At 42.1% G+C, this 26,111-nt stretch overlaps 1 protein-coding gene across 1 annotated transcript in view; it reads right to left on the reverse strand.

The window, feature by feature from the left end:
* The window catches only part of LOC138245655 (histidine--tRNA ligase, cytoplasmic-like), a 119,554-nt gene that overhangs the window by 51,445 nt on the left and 41,998 nt on the right, over positions 1–26,111 (reverse strand). Inside the window, exons 6-8 of the mRNA XM_069199402.1 lie at positions 15,147–15,254; positions 6,098–6,196; positions 5,913–6,006 (exon numbers count right to left, since the gene is read on the reverse strand). Coding sequence (XP_069055503.1) covers positions 5,913–6,006; positions 6,098–6,196; positions 15,147–15,254 — 301 coding nt within the window. The remainder of the gene's footprint in view (positions 1–5,912; positions 6,007–6,097; positions 6,197–15,146; positions 15,255–26,111) is intronic.

Genomic DNA, 26,111 nt, shown 5'->3' on the forward strand with positions numbered 1-26,111 from the left:
ATGCCACGAACAGATGTACACTGGGTAAGTGACATTTTCAGTTCGATGGCATATGTTGCTGCAGATACACATGTTTGGCATAGACTATAAAGCAGTTACCTCCCCTAAAAGCGGTGGTTTAGCCTGTAGGAGTTGAAGTAGTTTGGAATAATGTTCTTAGTACAGCTTGGCCCACTGTAGCTTGTTGTGCATTTAGTACGTCTACACAGTAGTGTTTAGTAAACGTATGAGGCGTAGACCAGGTTGCAGCCTTACATATTTCGCTCATAGGAATGTTTCCTAGAAAGGCCATTGTAGCACCTTTCTTTCTGGTTGAGTGTGCCTTTGGTGTAATAGGCAATTCTCTTTTGGCTTTAAGATAGCATGTTTGAATGCATCTGACTATCCATCTAGCAATGCCTTGTTTAGAGATTGGATTTCCTATGTGTGGTTTTTGAAAAGCTATGAACAGTTGTTTTGTTTTCCTGATTAGCTTTGTTCTGTCAATGTAATACATTAGTGCTCTTTTGATGTCTAATGTATGTAGTGCCCTTTCAGCCACAGAATTTGGTTGTGGGAAGAACACTGGCAATTCTACTGTTTGATTTAAATGGAATGGTGAGATTACTTTTGGCAGAAATTTTGGATTTGTTCTTAGAACTATTTTATTGTTGTGTATTTGAATAAATGGTTCTTGTATGGTAAATGCCTGTATTTCACTTACTCTTCTGAGGGATGTGATTGCAATGAGAAATGCGACCTTCCAGGTTAGATATTGCATTTCACAGGAATGCATGGGTTCGAAAGGTGGACCCATGAGTCTTGTTAAGACGATGTTAAGATTCCATGAAGGAACTGGTGGTGTTCTTGGTGGTATAATTCTTTTTAGCCCTTCCATGAATGCTTTAATAACTGGTATTCTAAATAGAGACGATGAATGAGTAGTTTGTAGGTAAGCAGATATTGCTGCGAGGTGTATTTTTATAGATGAAAAAGCGAGATTTGCTTTTTGCAAATGTAGTAAGTATCCTACTATGTCTTTAGTAGGGGCATGTAATGGTTGTATTTGATTGGCATGGCAGTAGTAAACAAATCTTTTCCACTTAGATGCATAGCAGTGTCTAGTGGAAGGTTTTCTAGCTTGTTTTATGACCTCCATGCATTCTTGTGTGAGGTCTAAGTGTCCGAATTCTAGGATTTCAGGAGCCAAATTGCCAGATTCAATGATGCTGGGTTTGGATGCCTGATCTGTTGTTTGTGTTGTGTTAACAGATCTGGCCTGTTGGGTAGTTTGACATGCGGTACTAGTGAAAGGTCTAATAGAGTTGTATACCAAGGTTGTCTTGCCCATGTGGGTGCTATCAGTATGAGTTTGAGTTGGTTTTGACTCAACTTGTTTACTAGAAATGGAAGGAGAGGGAGAGGGGGAAAAGCGTACGCAAATATCCCTGACCAACTCATCCATAGAGCATTGCCTTGTGATTCGCGGTGTGGGTACCTGGATGCGAAGTTTTGGCATTTTGAGTTTTCTTTTGTTGCGAACAAATCTATCTGGGGTGTTCCCCAAATTTGAAAGTACTTGTTCAGAACTTGGGGGTGAATTTCCCATTCGTGGACTTGTTGGTGGTCTCGCGAAAGGTTGTCTGCTAGTTGGTTTTGTATTCCTGGAATAAATTGTGCTATTAGGCGAATGTTGTTGTGAATCGCCCACTGCCAAATTCTTTGTGTTAGGAGGCACAATTGTGTTGAATGTGTTCCTCCTTGTTTGTTTAAATAATACATTGTTGTCATGTTGTCTGTTTTGACAAGAATGTATTTGTGTGTTATTATGGGTTGGAAGGCTTTTAACGCTAGAAATACTGCTAACAGTTCTAGGTAATTGATATGAAATTTTGTTTGGTGTATATCCCATTGTCCTTGAATGCTGTGGTGATTGAGGTGTGCTCCCCACCCTGTCATGGAAGCATCTGTTGTTATAACGTATTGAGGCACTGGGTCCTGAAATGTCCGCCCTTTGTTTAAATTTTTGCTGTTCCACCATAGAAGCGAGAGGTATGTTTGGCGGTCTACCAACACCAGATTTTGAAGTTGACCCTGTGCCTGTGACCATTGTGATGCTAGACACTGTTGTAAGGGTCGCATGTGTAGTCTTGCGTTTGGGACAATGGCTATGCATGATGACATCATGCCTAGAAGTTTTAGCACATGTTTTGCTTGTATCTTTTGGTTTGGAAACATAGCACTTATTACCTTGTGGAATGCCTGCACTCTTTGTGGACTTGGAGTGGCAATTCCTTTTGATGTGTTGATGGTTGCTCCTAGATATTGTTGTGTTTGACACGGTTCTAGGTGTGATTTTGTATAGTTGATGGAAAACCCCAGTTTGTGAAGGGTTTGTATGACAAATGTGGTGTCGTTTGCGCATTTTTTTACTGTGTTGGTCTTGATTAGCCAATCGTCTAGGTAAGGGAACACATGTATCTGTTGTCTCCTGATGTGTGCTGCTACTACTGCTAGACATTTTGTGAACACTCTTGGTGCAGTTGTTATTCCGAATGGCAACACCTTGAATTGGTAATGTATTCCTTTGAATACGAACCGTAGGTACTTTCTGTGAGAAGGGTGTATTGGTATATGAAAGTACGCATCCTTTAGGTCTAATGTGGTCATGTAATCTTGCTGTTTGAGCAGTGGAATGATGTCTTGTAGTGTGACCATGTGAAAATGGTCCGATATGATGTAGGTATTTAGTGTCCTGAGATCTAATATTGGTCTTAATGTTTTGTCTTTTTTTGGAATTAGAAAGTACAGGGAGTAAACTCCTGTGTTTTTTTGTTGTACTGGTACTAACTCTATTGCATCCTTTTGCAGTAGTGCTTGAACTTCTAGTCCTAAAAGTTCTAAATGTTGTGGTGACATTTTGCGTGTTTTGGGGGGGATGTTTGGTGGGAAGTTGTGGAATTCTATGCAATAGCCATGTTGGATTATTGCTAATACCCAATTGTCTGTTGTAATCTGTTGCCAAGATTGGTAGAATTGGCTTAGTCTTCCCCCCACTGGTGTTGAGTGAAGGGGTTGCGTGACTTGAAAGTCACTGTTTAGGTGGAGGTGTTTTTGGAGTCTGGAATCTTCCCCTACTCCTTGGGAATTGACCCCCCCGATATCCCCTGAAACCTCCCCTTTGGAAGGAACCCTGATATGGTGTGGTTCTTGTTTGTTGGCTGGTGGTGTCTGTGGGTTGGCCACAAAACCCCCCTCTAAATGGAGTTTTTCTGAAAGAGCCTCTGCTCTGCGGGGAGTAGAGTGCGCCCATGGCCTTGGCCGTGTCTGTGTCCTTTTTAAGTTTTTCAATGGCTGTATCCACTTCAGAGCCAAAAAGTTGTTTCTCGTTGAAGGGCATATTAAGGACAGCCTGCTGGATTTCAGGTTTGAAGCCTGAAGTGCGTAGCCAAGCGTGTCTCCTTATGGTGACAGCAGTGTTGACTGTTCTTGCTGCAGTATCGGCTGCGTCTAGTGAAGAGCGGATTTGATTGTTTGAGATGGTTTGTCCCTCTTCCACTATTTGCTGCGCCCTTTTTTGGTATTCCTGGGGAAGATGGTCTACGAGAAGTTGCATCTCGTCCCAGTGTGCTCGGTCATATCTGGCCAGAAGCGCTTGTGAATTTGCGATGCGCCACTGGTTGGCTGCCTGTGATGCTACTCTTTTCCCTGCCGCATCAAATTTTCGGCTTTCTTTGTCCGGAGGTGGGGCGTCGCCAGATGTATGTGAATTTGCTCTCTTGCGAGCTGCCCCTACTACCACGGAGTCAGGTGGTAACTGCGAAGTAATAAACACTGGGTCTGTGGGTGGTGGTTTGTATTTCTTATCCACCCTTGGGGTGATGGCTCTTGATTTTACGGGCTCTTCAAAAATTTGTTTTGCGTGCCGTAACATCCCTGGTAGCATTGGGAGACATTGATATTGGCTGTGTGTAGCCGAGAGGGTGTTAAATAAAAAATCATCCTCTATAGGATCGGAATGCAGTTGGACATTGTGGAATTCTGCTGCCCTAGCCACCAGTTGCGAGTATGAGGTACTGTCCTCTGGCGGTGACGGCTTTGTGGGGTATGACTCGGGATCATTGTCCGGCACTGGGGTGTCATACAGGTCCCAAGCGTCTTGATCCTGATCGTCATGACTTATGGTAGTTTGCGCTGGTGAGTGCATTTGTGGCGGTGTTTGTGCCGGCGATGCCTGTGGTGGAGAGGGCGGAGGCGTGACTTTTTTAACCACTTTGGCTTGTGGTTGTGCGTCATCCTTTGGAAGTCCGATCCTTCTTTTCCTCATGATTGGGGGAAGGGTTGATATCTTCCCTGTGTCGTGCTGGATGTACAGTCTCTTTTGTGTGTAGTCCGATTCTACACTTTGGAGCTCTTGTCCAAATCTGTGCATTTGGCCACTTATTCCTTGTTCCTCTGAGTAGGATGAAGGTGTGGTATTTTTCGGCGCCGAGAGAGAATCTTTTTTCGGTTTCGGCACCGACAGAATTTTTGTTCCTTTCGGCATGGATTCTCGGTGCCGATGTTTTTCGGTGCCGGTATCTTGTTTTTGTCTCTCGGAGCCGCTTTCTCGGCTCCGAGGTTGCTCCATGGCGGTCCCTCGACCGGAGTCGGGTGTCTTCGCTATGGGCGTGCCCTTTTTCGGCGCCTTCGACGGGTCGCCTGTTTTATGGGTCGAGCCATGGCCTGTTGGCAGTGGCGTCCCCTGGGCTTTCGGTTTGTCGATGGATTTACTTTTCGACGTCTTACTCACAGTTTGTTGCTGTTGTTCGACGTCGGAGTCTCCGGATTCTGATTCCGGAACCGAGAATGTTTCCTCTTCCTCGTCGAGACGTTGTTTTGTCGACGTGGACGCCATTTGTTGACGCCTGGCTCTTCGGTCCCGGAGTGTTTTTCTGGACCGGAAGGCTCGACAGGCTTCACAGGTATCCTCCTTGTGCTCGGGGGACAAGCACAAGTTACAGACCAAGTGCTGATCTGTATAAGGATACTTACTGTGACATTTTGGGCAGAAACGAAACGGGGTCCGTTCCATCGGCTTCGATGTCGCACGCGGTCGGGCCGACCAGGCCCCGATGGGGGATCGAAACTATCCCAAAGTCTTCCGATGATCGGTGTCGATGTACCTAACTATCCCGATACCGAACGGAACAATACCGACGCTTTCTTCCGAGATTCTGACTAACTTTCCGAACCGAAACACGGAGCGAAAAGGAATACGTCCGAACCCGACAGCGGAAAAAAACAATCTAAGATGGAGTCGACGCCCATGCGCAATGGAGCCAAAGAGGGAGGAGTCCTTCGGTCCCGTGACCAAAAAGACTTCTTCGAAGAAAAACAACTTGTAATACTCCGAGCCCAACACCAGGCAGCGGACTGTGCCAAACATGTGTATCTGCAGCAACATATGCCATCGAACCATCTGTTATTATGTGTCATGAAATTCAGTTTGTGGTGGATGTTCTTTGTATGAATTGTCAAAACATTTTCATCATTAATTTTCATTGCAGGCTTATGCTATCATGGAACCCGTCGTAAGGCAAGGTTAATAATAAAAATAAAAATAAAAGTCTATTGTAGAGTGGCAAGCTGGTTTAGACAGACTGTCAGCAACTATCAAAGAAAATTGTACACATTGTTCCTGCACCAGCAACTATCAAGGAACATTGCACACATTGTTATGGGTTTTGGAAATAAAGTGCTCACAACCGAATATTCTCTACAGGGGGTTTAACAAGGTTTAGGAATTTCACATTTTGTCACATAAGTGCACTTAAAGATAAAGTGAAATGCCCACATATTTTCACTGAAGTAGTTACCAGAATAAGAACTGCCACCTCTGATAACTTAGTCAACAGACCACATCACGTCTAACTTTCTTTGGTAGGACATACCACTCTGTCGAACATAGTCTCCGATATGATCAGCCACCTCAGGTGTAAGCCCCTTCTCTTGGACCAATTCTTTCTTCACGTCTGACCAGGGATTCTGAAAAACAGCAAAAGGAAATCTTGAACAGAAATTCAGAGACAGAACCACCCACATTTAATGGCAAGGACCATAAGCATAAAACAATCACCTTGTCCAACTTGTCCACAGAGGAGCAAACCGTGCGGAACATGTTCTCTGGAACACCACATACTGCAAACATGCCTCCAAGAATCCGTCGGTCATTGATCTGAAAATACAGACTACAACCTTTAGGTGAGATGCTTAGAATGTGCTTCTGCCATCTGATAAGCCTCCATATTGGGGTTACAAATTAAGACATTCAGTGCCATGTTCTTTGCCTTAGATTACAGCACCCAATCACTTTAGCCGTTTTGGGGGTCCTTTACTTCTGTCCTTTGTTGGGTTTATCACTACACCATTTCTCAATAAAGAATGGTTTTGAAGTTTGTGCTGGTTATACTTCGTGATTATCAGTCACAACACTAGTCCAGAAAATTGTCTTAAAGACAAACTTAAATGACTGCTCTAAAGCAGCTTACCAGTATTGATCTGATGGGTCCAAACATTTGTATGAATTTAGCTCATCATGAATAAAACTGAAATTATGAAATATTGTGGCCTACAAATGTGAATCATTTTGACCTTTCAACAGTGTAGTTCCTACATTCGGCAACAATGAGGTGTCTCACAAATAAGAGCTCACACTAAAACCTCCACCTCTTCTTATAACAGGTAGCAGTCAAGTCATCTTGGCTTTGGATGTGCATGCTGCAGTGATAACTCTAACATGAGGTTATTATGCTTTGGAGTAAATCACGCTAAGTTGCTGCATCAGTTCTTTGGATGTGGCAAAAGAAGGGGCTTATTTCCCTCACTCCTGGACAAAACAGTGTTTTGTACTAAAGAGCCAATTCTGTAATTATGCACCATTCTCCATTCATAGTGAGCTTGAATGGAAAGAGACAAAAAGCATGCACATAGCAAAAAAGCAGACAAAAATGAACAAGGAAAACGCAATAATTCTTGAACAAGATTTTCTAATCTTGTATCAAATAAAAAAAATGTTCTGGGGACAGACCTTGCAGATCCCAAATAGTGGGAAAGTACAAGAGAAAACTACATTTAGAGTTCTTTGAGCAAGAAACAATAGTGTGTGTGGGAGAATTTGATATTTGCTCCCTGGTTAATGTCATGACTCAACTGGAAACTGACGGATTTAGTTGGGCATTAATATTTTGACTACGCTACACATAGCAAACAAATTAAGCAGCTGAGCACTATCTGGTCTCTGCTTCCTCCCCCCTCATGGGATTTGAGCAAATATTTCACCAAGAGAAAGCAATGGTGGAAAACGTTGGCAAGTTACAGGGCGTTCCCAAATAAGTTGGCTAGAAATGAGTAGGTTTTATAAGTAGTTCTGAAGAGGAACTCAGACTACCCCCGTAAATCTACAAGAAAGCGCTCTCCGGGTCCAAGCAAACCATGTTTTAATATTACGATAACAGATTCCAACTCAGCATAAATTGTCACTAAAATGTTTAGGGAAGAGACCAGACCCTCTGCCTCAGGAGACTCCAATGTTCCACACACACCATGAGGTCACAGGGTGACAGAACAGTTACGGTTTCATCAACATTCTTGGCACTTCCAGATTCCAACATCCTACTGTGACTCGACTCTCCTTCATGTTTATGGTGCTTACCGATAGGTGTCCTACGTTCCCCACATCCCGTAATGCCAGTTCTGCCACAGAGCGCAGAATCAACTCCTGGATCCCAAAAATCGGAGATGTTCTATCATCACAGCAGTTTTTCAGGTTTAGCCATAGAAGCAGCAGGTTAAAAGAACAAGCTAACCACTCTCTCTTTGCCTGGAAACTGCGCAACCTATTGGAATTCTCACTGTCCTCGCAATCTGCTCTCACCCTTGATCTTATACTTTTATTGCTTTGGCTGTCTCTGTGGGCTTCTTGGGAATCCTTAATAAACTGCCCAACTCTACTGGATCTCTGGATAGGCGTTCTTCTTGTTAAAACACAATTCTTACCTATACTCCTGCTCTGTTGGGCTTCTGCTACTTGGACCCTTCCTGATTATGAGATTCCGGGAATTTGGTGTGGAAGTAGTGGGTAATGACTATACAGACAAGTGAACAGCGAGCCCTTTACCATGTGGTATCCTTGAGTCTTTTTTCTTCTACTGACTAGAGACAAATATAAGCAGGAAGGTTCGGGGGAGCACCAAAGGGAGTGAGGCTTCAAGGCAAAGGGGACAGGGCTGGTGCACTGCAGGTTGAGAAGCTTAGGGAAATCGAGGTCTGCTACCTCCCATGTTGTGTGCTGGGTGGTGAGGGAACGGGTGGCACGCAACCACAGGCACTGCCACTGGGCTGAGGCTGTCCTTCATCCCAGGAGAATGGAGTGAAGTGTGATCTATTTGTTTAGTCAGACCCCAGTGCAGCTGGGGGCCCTGTCTGCTCCCAACCAGAATCACTGGCCCAGGGCTATAGCTGAGACTGGATGCATACTTTCATTTGGTCTTGTTGCTTTAGCAACCAGTGAAACGAGCCCAGGGGTCTCCACACTTGGAATTATGTGGTCTGGAGTTGTGGACACAGGATCATCTTATCAGACCTTGCAGATGCAGTAATGCTAGATTCACATTTCAAAGGCGGCAGCCTTTGAGGCTTGCCACCTTAGGGAGGCTAGGAAGCAGGTCATCCTGTGGGAGAGGGTGTTACAACCTCTTCCCGGACAGGCTTTTTGTTCTGGACCTCTTAAGTGCAGAAGGCTTTTGTTCCGGACCTCCTAGGGGTCCGGAACGGTGTCTCGGGTGGCAGGCTGGCAGAAACTAGTCAGCAAGCACACCAAAGGCTGGTAACCTTTCAGGGGGCACCTCTAAGTTGCCCTATGGGTGCATGTATTGGTAAATCCAACACTGGCATCAGTGTGGGTTCACCAATATGAGATGTTTCATACCAAACACCCCTATTTTCAGTAGAGCTATCATGTAGCTGGAGAACTGCTATTGACCAGTGTCCAGCACATGCATTTAAAATGGCTTCCCTGGTCACTTACTATGTCTCAGAATCAACAAAGACATAGCAGGGGCATATCTGCTCATGCAGCTATGCCCTAACATGTAATATAATGCACCCTGCCTAAAGGCTGTAAGGCCTGCTAGAGGGGTGACTTACATATAGTGCATGCAGTGTTACAGGACATGGCACACAGGCTGTGTGCCAGGTTGTGTTTTCACTTTTGTCTGCACCAAGACACGCAGCCTCCAAAAGGCAGCCTGTCATGTGCTTGGTGAGGGGTCCCTTAGAGTTGCACAATTTTTGCTGCAACCCTTAGGGACCCTCTTTAGTACTCAAGGCCCTAGGTACCAGGGGTACCATTTACTAGGGACTTACAGAGGGTGCTAAAGGTTTTGCCAATTGCTGAAACAACTGTGCAGTTTTCGGAAATATAACTGGCACTGGGGACCTGGTTGGCAAGAACCCAGTGCACTTTCAATCGAAATTATATCAGATTCAGGCAAAATGTGGGGGGTTACTGTGCCAAAAAGAGACACTTTCCTATAAGTCCCCAAACCAGATGGGTTCTATCATCAATATTCCTCATTCAAAGAATGTACTAGTGGATGTCTTTTCCTACCATTATTCTGAGTTATGATTAACCTGTAGTTCACTCTTAATGAGTGGCTGGAACAGTTCTTTTTTAGACAAAGTTAAGATGGCTCAAGAACAGATGGTTTTGAATAAAATACAATATTTCCATTTAAACCATCACTGTAGTAAAGTAAAATGGATTGTGTTTAATCAAACAAATTATTATTGATCCAATTAAATATTACAGCTGGAAGGCCTGAAACCGTGTCACAACCTAGCCATTTATAATCACAGAAGAGTAAAGAAAACTTCTGATTTCGTTTTACAATCTTTTTGGTTCATTCTGACATTCAAGATTATATTCTTGCCTGCCCTATTTGTATCCACCAGAAATCCTTACATTTGAAAACGTCTGTATATTTGCAGCCATTACCAGTGGATCTTGAATGTTGGCATAAGATTTGTATAGAATTTATAAAGGATTTTCCATTTTCTGAAGGATAGTGTGTGATAATGTTAACAGCAGACACATTTTTAAAGATGGTCTTTATTTCACCTTTGTACGAATTATCAAGAGGTATTGAGATGACCCAATGTTCTTTGATATTTTCCAGCATCATGGTTTGCCTTATACTGTCATTTCTGAAAGAGGTACTTGATAGCTTTCAAATTTTTGCAAGACAATATCTAAAGCATTGGGAGTTAAACAAGTTCTGTCTTCTAGTTATCGTCACATGGGCATATGAAGCAAATAAAACTAAGTTTGGAGCAATGGCTGCAGTCTCCTATTTACTTTTTGGGAATTTTCCATTAGTAATACAACTGATAGCGCCACCTACACCTTTCTTTTGTATGCAAGATTGTGATTCAAGAATTTTTCCCATCCCCTTCTAGCATTTATCTTTTGGTTCCATCAACTACATATTATTTTAGTAAGATACATAAGCACAGACAATTTAGGGCTTGTTTAGAGTTTGGCATATGGGTTACCCCATCACAAAGATGACGGATAGCCCATCCGTTGTATTACGAGTCCATTATATCCTATGGACATCGTAATATGTTGGACGGGATATCTGTTATGTTTGTGATGGAGCAACCCGTCTGCCCAACTCTAAATCAGGTCCTTAATTCTCAAAAACTATGTCACTCTATGGTCAAAATGAAGGAATGTGCTGATAAAGATTATGTTTTGCCCTTTTTGCTCCCAGATAAAGGGTACGGACGTCTTCTTGTTTTCTTTCTGTCCATAAAGGGTTATTTAAATTTCACTCACAATTGTTTGGGCCATTTGAAGCAACTCATGAAATCAATCTTGTGGCCTTTCCATTGACCCATCCTCAAACCTGGACAACTCATTCTGTTTTTCATTTATAACACTTATAGCCATATGTTCCTGATCCTTATCAGTGGCTTCCAGCTGAAAATCCATCATTATGGAACAAAGGCTACCTGAATATGAGTTTTAAGAACTTTGCCATTTTCAGACATTTTGGTGTCATCTTCAATTTTGATCCACTGGAATGATTATGCTTCTAGTGAAATTTGTTGGAAAGATGCTTCTTCAATTCATGCTACGTTATCTTGTCAATTTCTTTAGCACCCTAATAAGCTTGAAGCTCAAGGATGGAGACATAATGTTACATACTTGCAGAGAGCAGTGTCAAGAACTTACCAAAGACAGTGTGCATTCAAAGAGGGAAGACGTTGTGCTCATGTGGCAGGCCAGCATGTTCCAGGACGCCATGCTTGGCTTCTGTGCTGCCCAGACTGCTCTGACATCTTGGTGCTCACGTCAACCAGAGAGGGTTTACGCAAGCTGCCTAGAGCACCATGCATAAGGGTGGGGTGTTAGGACTCTGGAATCCAACATGGAATAAAGGATGGGGCATTTTGACTTTTTATTTTATTTTAACCAAACAAGTGGATGTCTGGAAAGGGATGTGGACAAGCTCTTTCGAAGAGGGTGGCCTGCCACCTGGATATTATTTGAGGTTCCCAACCCAAGACGAAGTAGAGCCTTTTCCCACTTAGTCAGTTCCTGTTTGAACCGTACATAAGGGAGGCAATCAACACAGGAAAATGTTACAGGACATATTTGCTTCCTATGTTTCATCGTATTCTTCATTCCTTTGCTACTATTTTTGTCCCAGCTATTTGCTTCTAGCAGCTGGATCTTCTTCTGGATTCCACACCTGTAATTCCCGTTTGTCTTGTTTCTCCTTCTGGATATCAGGAGAAAATTGTTGTCTTGTTGACTTCTTCAGGAGTAATCTTCAATCAAGCCTCAAGACTGCCAAGGAAGTGGCTTCCTTTTAACTGGACACGTACGCTCTTCAATGCAGGGTGACATCATGGGTACTGGGTGAAGTAGCCCTTGCCATAAGCAAGGAACAGACCTTCTCAACGTCTAGCTCTTGACTTGGGTTGTTTCCTGAAAACCACTATCAAGAAAAGCCCTCTTAAACAGTACACGTTGTATAAAAAGCAGGAAAAAATAAAAGCAGCTATATTTGTGAAGTACTGCTTTCCTGGCAAACAAATATTTTAAAGGTATGCCACCCACAGCAACAAGGGGCTTTGTGCTGCATAGTGTGTGGACATGCTCAGTTTATCCTCCTGCAATGTCTGGAAAGGGGCAGCAAAACCAAGTATTTAGATCCAGGAAAAAAATACCTAATGCAAGCGGTGAATTTATAATTCTATTGTAACTTCCACAACCAACTTGGTTTGCCTTCATTCATGTAAGCTCTACTCAATTTTTCTTACCCTGGCTAAAAATCTCTCACTGCTGGAAAACAACTATTTCACTTGTTTGTGCAGTTCCAAATAAAGACTGGTTGTTTCCTCTGTTTATGGTGCACCGTTGGGATAATTATGATGTTTGACTAAATTTTAAATCTATTTGAGGGCATCTCACATTGTTAGTGTTTCAGCTAATCTACATAACATGCCTGTATTCTCAGTCATCGAACAAGAAAACTAATGTGTGTCCTACCATTCCCTAATATGGGAAACATATTGGCATAGATCTTCTCTGTTTTAAACAGGCATGAGTTCAATTCCGATGCCTAACATAGACCAGGGAAATTCTCCTTGATACATCCATTTGTAGGTTGTTGAAACAAATACAAACGTATTCATCTATATGTATTTACTATAGCACATCCAACTCTGGATACATTGGACTCTGTGGTAAACAACTCATTAAAAACGAGAACTTAGTGCAAAACAAGTACTGTGTAACGAGCACTTGGTGTTCGCTGCTTATATACGTTTATGATTATTTGTAGGATTGGTGTGATAATGTTGTGCTTTTTAAGTATGGGCTTTGTTGTTTATTTTGTGCTCTTAATTTATAGTGTAAAAAAGATGCAAAACTATTTTCAGCAAGCACTCAGTTGCAATAGAATATGTATTCTTTGCGTATTTATGTGTTCTCCTTCTTAGGTCTCACTGTAGGCAGCATTTGCGCTGTTGCTTGTGAGACATTTTGTTTACTTACAAGGGGCCTAGAGTCCACCCTTTGCAAACCATTGGTTGGCTTCACGGTCACCCTCATGTTCCTGCATTTCCGAGCGTGCTAGCTTCACTTCCTCTCCACTTCCAGCTTGTCCTTCCTATGGATCATCACCTATGGACTGCTTCATTGCGGCGCTGAGTGTCCCTCAAATGCTTGTGAGCTTTCAGTTGTACTTTATTTTATTTCCTACACTCCAATAAGAGCGCATGTGTTTGCAGGCCATATGATACTCACCTCCTGTCCCACTCAGTGTTGTTGTTTGCCCCCTTGCACCTTCCCACCCCTGACCCTACGAAGGCTAATCCCATTTTACGAGCATGTGAGGTTTCAGATAACATAGCTTGCACTTAATGTAATTCTGTCACTGTTAGGGTCAGACAGAAAAGTAACATTTATGGTGAATGTGTGCCCCCCAGGAATCCCTGAAGGAGCCTATTGGCTCAGTACCTACTATCCCATGAGTAGGATTTCACAAGTCATTCCTCTTCCCCTATACATTCATGGACCTCTCCAAGTAGCTGCCATGTGTGGACCAGGACACCACCACCACCAGGACGACGACACCACTAAGACGACGACGACTGACACTACCACCACCACCAGGACGACAACACCACCACCAAGACGACGACGAAACACCACCACCCTCAATTCCTGTAGTAGGCCTTCATATTTTAACAACAATTTTCAACTCATTATTTGATTGTTGTTTCCATAGAAACTTGTGGCCAGTGTGTTTTTACTCTTGAATAACTTGTTGTTGCCTGAAACTATGCATAGACGTATCTAGTAAAGCTAAGTCATCTCAAAGATTAAGAAAATTTCCATCTTGTCTTTAGCCATCTATTGACTGGTTGGCCTTTTCTATGGAAATCATTGTGCTAACATTGAGAAGGAACTCTGTGGTAGAATATTGTTGTGAACCCTGGGATGAGTGCTTGCCAGACACATTCACATTTGAATATACTTCATATTTCACTGCCTTGCTTTTAAAAAAGCAATTTATGAATGCAGTCAATCCTGCTTCTTAGACTGGTTGCGTGGGCTTTCCTTCCTCTTCTGTTTGTCCCTCCCTTAGAACATGACCTCATTACTTGTTTCCTTTCACTGTTTACTTGTCAGACACTCCTTTTTTCTTTTTCATTAATCACTCCATGAAATGCATATGTTTTTCACTGTCTCCCTTGTTTACTTCTCTTCTCTCCTCCGCAGCGCTCCATGTGGCTCTAGTGCATTTGCTTCTCCCCCATCCCTTTTAATTTGGGCTTACCAGTGTGTGCTTCTCCAGCTGCATTGCTTTGTCACTCATATGCTTGCTCGCATTTCCATGTTGCGCTCACTCTTGCCTGTGTGCTTCTGTTCACCACCCTCCACATTGCTCTCTCTCACCCGTCTGATGTACTTCTCCCTCCACCTTCAGAGTTGACTCCATCCTTGCTATCTTTGTTGCTTCACCCACCCAATTTTTAAACAAGTATATTTTCACTCCTTTTTTTAAATTTGGAAATCCAACTAGTATCAGTAAATAAATTTAAAAAAGTCACAGTGCATTTTGTAGGCAAGTGTGAGCATGGTGCATGCACCTACAAATTGACACAGCTGCATCATATCGCCCTTTTTTGTTCCCTCTTTACTCACGCTGCACAGCATTGCTAAAAACCATCAGCAAAGCCAATAGGTCCCAAAGGCGAGACCTACTGGCTTTCCAAAGATTTGTTATATTATGCTGTAGATTATGTACAGTTACTTTATTTTTCCCCTTTCTATTCCCCTGGTATTATATTCACGATCTTAAACTTTCACCCAACCCTATTTGATGTACATCACTCTACTGCTAGGTTTGTGCTAGATAAACACTAACTAGTCATAGCTAGTTTCTAATAATGTCTCAATTACATATTCTGCATCCCCAATCCCATTACTTCTTGCTTACTGTGCTTGGCCTCAATGGAACGGCACACACAATAAGGTTCTCATTTAAGATGACCCTCCTAAATTAAAAACATTTTCTGTAAGGCAAAAAGGAATATGAGAGGATTACCTTAATGAGAAAGTCGCCCAATTGCAGCTCACTTAGGATCTCATGCACAATCTTCAGGCATTCCGCATCTGGGACCATGGTGTCATACTTTCCAGCAATGTCAAAATCCTGAAGGACACATTAGGATATGACAATCTACATAAATCAATCACAAACAAGGCACTTCCATTAGCTCTGCAAGATGCGTTTTCTAGGACAAGCCCTTTTTGAATGACAATCTTATGAAAGAAACTTTTTTACACCAAAAAATGCCTAAAAACAGTTCAAGAGGGGATAAAGATTTCTAGCAAGGGTCTCTCAGACATTATTTCACCAGTGCTGCAGTGCTGACTACTAACCCAAGCACCACAGCAGCCATTATTGAGATTCCTTCTGAACCCAGGCATCTTCTACCTTTGTATTCCAGCATGGGCACATATTTGCCATCTTATAGAAGTGTCATCATTTACTTAGTAAGGTAGAATGTTGTTGTCATAAATAAATTGCCAAAAGCTGTAGTGCTATAATAATAGGTTTCACCCAGTGGTAGGTTCATTGTGGCATACTGTGCATTCTTCTGATCTATAATACACTAGTGAGACAACACTCTCTATTGGTCAAATGTATGATTCCCCAGGAGAGCTATTTTGACCTTTGAAAAAAATATGAATAAACATTTATGATCCAAATTTAAATAAATCAATTTAAGTAAAAACATCTGCCTGTCACTTTCTTTTATCGTTAGTTGTTTGCTAGTGTACCATGTTCTTCTTTTATTAAATAGAGAATGAAAGCAAAACTATTTTAAACAAATGTATCTTGGGAGTTCTGCATACAGTTTACTATTTTTTAAAAAGCTGCCAAATACCTGCACACATTTATTCAGCGCTTTAAGCCATCCTTATGTTACCCTAAAGTGGTGATAAGTTTTACGGATTAATTGGGCTCTGCCAAAATGCTAGTATCTCACAACAAGCATTGACAAAGCCAAAATGCCTCGTCTATGCAAGAGCTATTGGCTTTGACAACGTGTTTTAGCCATGTTGTACACCAGCATAGCTGCTGTTCAGCATGACTAACAGTTAGTGGTGTACAGGAGGGCGGCGTGGAGTGCAGTAGAGCTGACTGTTGTAGAGTGGAGTTTTGTGGAGCAGAGTACAGTGGAACAGAGTGGAGTAATGCGAAATAGAGGAGTTTCGTGAAGCGAAACAGAGTGACATAGACTGAGCGGAGTAGAGTGGAATAGGGTGGGGTAGAGTGGAGCAGAACAGAGTGGTGTACAGTGGAGTGGAACAGAATGGCGTAGAGCGGAGGGGCGTAGTGTGTCAGAGTGGAGTGGAGTGTTGTAGAATGGAGTGGCAAAGTGGAACTGAGTGTCGTGGAGCTGCATAGAGGGAGTTGTACAGAGTGGAGTAGAGTGTCATAGTGTGGAGTGGCATAGGGTCGTGTAGAGTGGCACAGAATGGAGTAGAGTGGAACTTTCTCAATTAATTTTGGAGGCTATTGGGGAGCTGGCCAATTCCTTAACGATTTTGCTGCTCACTTGGGGCTTACAATATTTTGATTTGCACGTTTTTCTGTAATATCCTATTCTGAGAAACCTTAATGACACTGACTTCATGATTTGCATTATTAACTCTGTTCTGCACCTAAACTTTTTAAAATAAATCATTTACATTTTATTGTGATCCAGAACTCAATCACTGAGTGGGCCTTTAAATAGTTGACTGTATTTTGATATATTGCAAGGTGCCTTAATTCATGATGCATTGCCTCATGAAACTGAGCACAGTCTCAGATTCAATAACCAGTGGGCAAGTTATTAAGGTAATATTTTGGGATGTACAAACTTATGGCTTCTCCCACACCCACAATTTGTACATGAGTTGAAAAATTATAAAAACAGCACCAAACACCAAGTAGCAAGCACAGCCCTCTCCAATAGGCAAATGTAAATGTAAATGTGACAGAAAATGGAAAGGGCCAATGGTGCATGCAAATTAGTAAGGGTAAATGATGCTCCAAGACTGGTAAGATTAATTATTTTAGTCTAAAACAGAGCCCACAGCTAGTGCTATCTGAGCCTCAGTAAGCCACTAGGAAACGAACTCCACTGATACACACGCTACACCAAGAGAGCTCTTGCATTCAAAGCACAATACAATGAGTTCACAAGACAAAACAACATTAAAACTAAACCAGTTCCACTATAAGAATGCTCATCATTCTAAGCCGCTCGAGTGTAGCACTCTTACTACGCGTGCAATTATAGGAGAGGCCACGAGAGGCAAGATCCTTAAAGGCACAACAGTATAAATAGGAGATACGTAACATATATAGGAGGTACAACATGCAATTGCTGGAGAGTACACAAGAGTGGCAAGACCGTTAAAGGCACAGCAGTATAAAAAGGAGATACTTGACATATATAGGAAGTACAGCACTGATGCATTACTCCTCATACTCCTCCCTGACCGTCTGGATGTTATAACTTCCTGGCTATACACCCCAATTATATGGGCAAGAAAACTAACAATGCAATATCTAGAGAATTGGACAAACACTTAAATCTGGACAGGCATATTGGCTAACAACACAAATTAAAGAGACAATGACATCATACTGGACTTAGAAGATATATGGGAAAAGCATTAGCCCCCCCCCCCCTCACCAAGACACACTTTATTCTTTCTATTTACCACCATACAAATTTTACAGGAGGAGAGACTATATATTTATATTCTGTGAACTGGCAGAACGATGCTTAGATGACTACTACTTACACCTCAGTATCTTGTATATACTTAACAACATATTAAACCTAGAGTACCTATTTGGAATCGGAGAGCAACGGCACTAACAGATGCAATCTTTGGCAAAGACATTCGACAAACTGTGGTCTAATACTTTCACAAAAACAAGGAGTCAGCCACGTCGAATGGGACGTTGTTAAGACCGAAAGTAGATGACAGCCTTATAGAAAGAAGCAGTACACAGATCAAAATTTAATAGACAAGTGTGGTGATAAAAACAAATATCCAATAAAAATGATAGACTGAATAAATGCTCACTCACTACCCACTGGCAAAAACTGTTCAAGGAAATAAATAAGGCAGGTAGATTGCTTGCATGGCTCTTAGAGAAAGAACACAAAAGAGAACAATTATTCTTGAACATAAGGGATAATAAATGGTGATTACAAAATACACAAATAGGATTAAATAAAGCATTCAGTGGCTACTTCAAAGGTCACACCACAGCCTACTTTACAGAAGCAGACCTGATACCTTAATGTTGGTGCAAAAAGACATCAGACACCCCACTAACCAGAGAGGAGTTGTCAGCCTAACTAAAACATATGAAACATTTGAAACCCCCCAACCGTAGATGGCTTCAGGACAGAATTTTATCAAGAATATGAGATAGGCATTCGTATTACTGGTCCCTACATTAGGAAAAGAGCCACAAGACTGTTGATCATGTATACGATTATCAAAGATCCCAGTCAATACTAAAATACTTTGTGGCATACTGGCCAATCTCATGCTAGAAGTAGCTCCAGAGCAGCCGGGGCTCATTCCAGAACTTAACATTATCAAAATCTGGACAAATTGGCACACATACAACATTCCCTCGATGCAGCGGAGGTAAAAGACACAGTGGCAGCCTAAGATAGCGAGAATCCATTTGACATAATAGGAAGGCAGTTTCTTTTCAGGTTCTCAAAAACTATAGTTTAGGCACCTACAAAATGAGAGGATATGATTCGTACATTACAGACCATCAGCACAAGTTAAAACAGGAAAATATATACCAGGTAGCCAGGCACTGAAACATTGTACCTTTCAGGGATGCCCACTAAAGCTGCTATATTCGCTCTTGCAATGGAGCCATTGGCACAGTAAGCAGGAAAAGACTGAATTAATGGGGAGATTAAGATAGGTGATGCTCTCGTGCAATGTCAGATTATACCAATGACCCACTGGTATACTTGAGCAACCCAACAGAATTGGTATCATGTATGCTTTGGATACTGGGGGTGTTTTATTGCCGTTTCTGGCTTATGCACCAACTGCACTAAACACAGAACAAAAATACATGGGAATAACAGTGACTTATGACCATGTTGGTGATAAGAAGATGCCATTCTGGGAAAAGCCATACTGTGGGAACTCAAGGAGTCTAGGAAAATACTCCCAGAGGCTAGGAGCAGGGGAACTGGATAGAAGCAGATCTTCATACAATGTGTAATATAGATGAAGGGGAGACAATACATACATTTGGAAAAGCCAGAATCTACTGTCTACATTTCCTGAACTATGCAAGGCTAACTATCCAAATCACATTACAGGGGATCCCTTAAAACAACCCCCTCTACCCAAGTACTAAGTAGACTGAAGACAATGTCCCTGATTCAAGGGGATGGGGTGGACCTTTATCAGGCAATATGCATAAAGCACCTGACAGGAATTAAAAATCTGAGCTTAATCGGGTAAAGACAGGGGCACTCCACAGACAGACACAGAGTGAAAATAAGCAGTGACAATCGCCTGGCTTATAAATTAAATTGTCTATCTAGACCATGATGAGTTTAGGAACTCACTAAGTCATCATGCATGCACTCGGTCACACATTCTTACACTCCTATACACTCAAGGATCCATTCATCTGCCCACTGACTCATTCTTGCATTACACACTTACTTACCTACAATAAAACAGACAAGCTTCCACTAGCACATGGGTGATAAATTAAAAGGAAAAAAAAAAGAAAACACGCTGCCACTTAATTTTGGCAGGAACACGCCTGCAAATACAAAAGTAAAATTCAGCATAGCAGTGATTGGCCATTTTGCAGTAGTATTGTACATAGTGTATCATTGTTGGAAAGTTCCAACATACCTGTAACATTTAGAAGCAACATGTTGTCCATCTTCCAGCAGTAAAAACAATGATACACTATGTACAATACCACTGTAACGTAGCCTCTCAAACAATGCACTTGGCAGAAAAATGTAAATACTAATGTTTATACTGTATCACTGTTCTAAGCCAAGGTGGCCAACATAATGCTTATAAATGTAGTGGCCAACCTGGAAAGTAAAACAATGCTACACTATAGACAATATATTCCAAGATGGCTACTCAGTTTTGAAAGTGTCCACACAAGATGTAGTTGACTGTAGACAAAACAAGGGGCAAGCGAGCACCCTAGAACAACTGTCTGGGGAGCTACAGGAAATTTAAGTGAGCCTATAAAAGGGAAAAATGGAAAACTAAAAGTCAGTCAGCTAGATGTGCACATCTGATCAGGAGAAATGCTATTACCCACAGGACAACAGAGGCAACAGCAGAAATGGGCTGAAAGTGATTGCTCCATGGTGTATGCTGTCATGGGAAAAAGCAGGAAAAGAATAACACAAAAAGGCTAAGAAGGGCACTTCCAAAGATCCTTTCTGTGCATATGTATGTGTATAGAGTTATTTGTTTTAGTCTGGCATAGTGACTTATAAGAATTTTCAGCTATTCATCTTCATCCATTGGTCTCTTTTTGTGCCATTTAAATTTTTCTTCTGTCCACTACAGCAAACAGTACAGGGAATGGGTCAGGCTATTTCGGCCATTGACTAACTTCACTGTGAGTGACAGCATTGAGCTCTTTCCCAGAAAGCACATGAACATAAAGTAGTTTTCGTAACTACAAGAGACTGCTATGACGAAGGGCCTCATTACAAACCGGACGTGGTGGTGGTCGGACCGCAGCACCATATTACAACCGCAGTGGTGGTGCCGCGGTCGGACCGGCAGATTGCAACTTCACATCCGCCTGGCGGTGCTGGCGGTCCTAATCCACCAGGATTACGGACCCCTTCTCTGCCAGTGATTTCATGGTGGTAACTCTGCCATGAAAAGGCTGGCGGAGACGGGGGCAGGCGGGCCCAGTGATGCCTCTGCACGCCCATGCACTCGGCGTGGGCAGTGCAGAGGCCCCCCTGGCCAGCCCTGTCGCAGTGTTCACTGTCTGCTTGGCAGACAGAAAACACTGCTACTGGTGTACCCTATGCACTACAGCGTTTCTGCCGGCTCTAATACGCGCCGGAGACAATGCTGTAGGCTGTTTCCCGCTGGGCCAGCGGGAAACTCATAATGGGCCCGGAGGGAAGGCTGCCAGACTGGTGGCAGACTACCTGTCGAGACTTCGGCAGACAGGCTTTTCCATCCGCTGAATTAATAATAAGCCCAAAGTGTGCTTTGTGACAAAAAATATTTTTGCTTCTAAACAATATTATTTTTTATATAGCCGAGCGCTCAGTACCTCCTCAAAAACAAAGTTTCACAAAAGCAATAAAAAACAAAAACTGACAAAGCCAAAAGGCTAGCTCTAGAAACCAATACCAGCCCTACTGGTTTTGCAAATACTTGTTTTATAAGGGCTTGGCACACACTATCCCACATAAGGTCTAAAAGGGGTTACCAGAGAACTAATCTTCTAACCCAAAGGGTTTATCTGAGGGGGTAACCAAGACTAAAAGCCCAAATTCCTAAATTAATCTATGTAATTCTATGTAACGAAATATTAGTCTGCAGGTTTCAACACACTCCAATAACAATCCATCCTTAAAGCCATATATGCTTTAATAAATACATTTTACAATGCTTATGTCAGACCTACTATCTTTGCTGTAACTTTCCATAATAATAAATATCAGACACGCAGCATCTGACATAACTTTTCCCACTGAACTAATCAAGAATATTGCCTTCATTGGTTTGTTGCCATAACACACAAAGGCCTCCTCTTTTGCATATTAGCTGGTGTAGAAGTGTTTTAATGCTTAATTTAGATGTGCCTAAGGTGACATTACTAGGCCACAGAGTGCTTGCATTGACATAATTCATCCTTGTAGAATGAAAGGTGCACTTTTACTTTAAGTGAATACACCGTGCTATGCGTGTGTGCTGTGTACTTTGCCATTTGAGAAAAATAAGTGAAATAGAAGATCTCCCCATGGTGCCAGTTTGTTGATAAAATATAAATGTATTCATTTGCCTTCTTTGAAAGAAGCCATGTTCAGGATGTTCCAGTTGTTGTAATATTCACTGCACTTTGCCTAGGCTTGGTCGCGAGAGACATTCATGCTCTGAATGTGTTATTGTGTGTTAAGTTACATAAACGCAATAGCATTTCTTATGTAAGCAAAAACTATTATTATGTTTTACGTACATAGGTGTTTACTAGATGTACCTTATTTGATGCATTTTGTGTGTTCCAAAAGTCATTGGTAAATTCATCCCCATAATGGCATTTCACACCACGTTGTGTGTGTGTTTTCTGTGCAAAATCCTATAAACAATTATGGTTTTGTGATATGTGGCAGAGTTTTCTTGCTTTTCAAACTGTACAGACTCTGTGCTAGTCTGTCATTTGATTTATACTTAGCCTTTATGGCTCTTTGTTTGGAGGCAGACTCTGTCAGTCATCTTGCTGAATTATACTTTGGTTCTTTTGTTCGCTTACACTGGTGGTAGATCTTTGGTTAACCCTCTTGCATCACATGACTTTGACTTATTAGAATTGCAAATTCCCCACTATTGACTTTTGGCTTTCTCAAATAATCCTCTATTTGACTATGCCTTCATGCTTTTAACTTCAATTATTGTCTTGTGAAGATTTTCAATAATTGGCACCAGGCCCGATCATCCAGACATTCTGGGCAGATGTGGTGCAAATAATGGCCGGGGTGCACAACCTGGAGGACTCGCTAGGCACAAAGTGGCTATTACTGAACATCGAGGGCGAGACAGTGTGTCCTCGATATCAAACACTCTGGCTGGTAGTGGGTGCATGGGTGGTTAAACGAAATGTAGAGAGTGCATGGGGAACACCTACAGCCCTTCCCCCCCAGGGTCACGGACTGGGAGGCTGACATTGACTGATGCCAGCGGGCAGAAAAAGTGGTGTAACACAGCAAGGGCTGCCCACAGAAATGGAAGTAAATATGGGGCAGCTGGCGTTCCTGTTGGGGCCATGGAGACTGTGGGGGTGGATGCGGAAGGTGGGGAGGGACCTATGCACTGCTGTGTTCTACACTATGGGAGACAATGTTTCTTCTTGGCATGATGTCTCCACACAGAAAGGCTGACAACTCTTGAAATCATATTGTTAACTGCCGTGCTTGAAGTGTAAACTGGACGAATGCTTCGATTATTACACTTGTTGACTGATTAGCAAAATTAATTGAAAGAGTTTACAAAAAAATAATTGACACGAGGACTTAGGGCCTCATTACAAGTTTGGCGGTCCATGGACTGCCAAACTCGCTGTGGTGGTCGGACCCCGCACTCCTGGTAGTCTGACCACCAGATTATGATCCTAGCGGTTGGACTGTGAAGTGACCGCAGCCTCCGCCAGGATAACTGATCCCAACAGGCTTGCGGTAGTCGAAGTAAGCCACGGTGGTGCCCTTAGTCGTATGAAGTTTCCAACAGTATCGATCCTATCCATTAACCCTCTTAATTTTTTATTGAAGCATCAACACTGGCAACCATCAGGAACAGTCATAAAATTACACATATAAGCAAAATTACAGTTGGCAAACGAATAGACAACAGGGCCTAATGAGGATTATCACCTTGCATATCGTCAACTGCAAGTTTAAGTACGAGGGGGCAACCAACACCGAAACCCCTGCCTACTACGGTAATCTGTGACATTCTATATTAAACAAAATATCTATATACAACTTTTAACATAAGGTTATGGCATTCCACCTTTAGAGGTCAATTGATGTTAAACACTTTTTACAATACATCAGTCAAGCTTGCTCCCTTTGTCATAAGTATTTATAATAAATAAATCAGACCTATGAAATGTGATATAAAGTTAAATAAGAAACTATTAGGCTGATGCCCTTTACCATGGCCTTGTCAACATAACACGCTCAAGACTTCTGAATTCTGCTTATGTTCTCACAAAGTAACCAGGTGGTACACACTGAAAAAATGATATGTATCTACATAAAACTACAATTGCCAAATCAAAATTAAACCCCTTCTAAGAGGGTTAACAAGGATCATCAAAGTGCAAGTCTTCTACTTGCATGGTCCTCAGAGTGGGAAACCATCAGGGGAAACCAATAATAAAACCCTTGCCCAGTACAGCAATCTGTGTGGATCAAGTACCTGTCTACAGGATTTAACAGATTACATCAACAGTCCATAATTACGAGCCTACTGGATTTAACATATTATTTTCATAATAAATGTCGGGCCTACTAAATTTGTTGCAAATTGTCATAACAAAAAGATTAGACTTTTAGTCTCTGACATCTTCTAATTATCCAGTATCCTATTTCACTGGCTTGTCATCATAACCAACTCAGGCAACTCTATTCTATTTAAAACTTCCCACAAGGCAACTTTTGGCAGACAGACATAAAATGATAAATATGAACAAAATTACAACTGGCAAAACAATATAGAGCCTTTTTCTAAAATGACAGTACAAGGATTCTCAAAGAGCAAATTGTGCGCCCTAGGGACTGCCACAGGGAGTTACAAACACTAAAAACCTTGGTATAATCTAGGAGGTTCTCTATAAAAATACCTATGTTGAAGCTTTAACACAGTGTAATGAAGCCTATTCGCCTTTACATATGATTTTTACACAGAAAATAGGTCAGGCCTTTTGCATTTGTTAGCACTTTTCATTGTAAACAGATAAGGCATATGGCCTGATCAAAAACTTGTTTGTATTACCAACTCAGATCTGCTGTGTTGAGCAAAAGCTTTCCCACATGGCAAACACTGCAATACAAACACTATTTTTCAAATGAAGCATACAATTTCTGTCCCATCAAATTATGTACTCAAGGCAAACAACCTACGGGCATATGCTGTTGGTCCTGAAATCTTGTTTTTTCCATTGATCACATAAGGTAAAGTGAGAGCTGTGCTATCAAGCCAGACCTAAAACAAAACCTGGAACACACATTCAGAGCATTCACTACCACAAATAACCTCCCGTAGGCTATCCATTAATCCTTCCTAAAGGAAAACAATGGTAGAATAAAAGCCAGCTCAGCTAAAGTAACAATGTATGACTGCTATGTTCAAAATCAATGGCTATTGAAGACGTCCAAAATATTAGATATATTCTGTCCATACCTATTTGCTTTATCATCCATTTACCAGTGTGATCCTTCTCTTTGGAGTGCCTCAGCTTTCAAGCCCATTTATTTTACATAAAGAGTAGATTACCTTATGCATTTACAGGGCCTGTCTCTGCTGTGTTTTTTTTTTTTTTCTAATCTTTTTATTGGCATCTGGCATTTTTCTTTAACATTTGCAGGCAATTTACGGCATACACTACATCTTGCACATTCGCTATACATCAGATTATGTACCTCAGTATTGCACACAATTACATAGTACAATTCAATGTGCCCAGGGTGTAGCTGTGTCGTGGGAAGCAACTAGTGTGATGTAACTTCAACATATAAACATCGATTCAATAGCCATAAAACAAACTAAGCAAAGCTGGAGTTACCAAAAGCACAACTGCCCGTGCTCGACACTTGTGCCCGGAGAAACAATGCAACAGTGGAGAAATGTGTAAACGTGCTCACAGGTGCACAGACCTAAGCCATGGTGGGGTGTGTGTGCCGGGTGCAACCTGTGGGATGTGTGCAGGCAGCAGTAGTAACAGGCTGGAGGTGCTGCTCGCCTGTCTTCAGGCCTGCATGCAGTTCCGCTACCAATGCATCCTAACTGCCAGAGATTGGGTATTTGCAAAGCCCCCTTGTGTCCTCACTATGCAAAGCCGTGCTCTCGGCTTGTGCCCAAGCGCCCATTTGAGAGTGTCAAAGCCTAGAAAGGAGGTAGTTGGGGTGACTTCCACCTGAGGGCCAGAACAAGGGCCAGGTCTATGAAGAAGGCCACTGCTTTGTTTTTCTTTGTACTGGGCATCAATCCCAGGAAGCATATC

This window comes from Pleurodeles waltl, chromosome 7 (assembly GCF_031143425.1).
Source record: "Pleurodeles waltl isolate 20211129_DDA chromosome 7, aPleWal1.hap1.20221129, whole genome shotgun sequence".
Classification (NCBI taxonomy): domain Eukaryota; kingdom Metazoa; phylum Chordata; class Amphibia; order Caudata; family Salamandridae; genus Pleurodeles; species Pleurodeles waltl.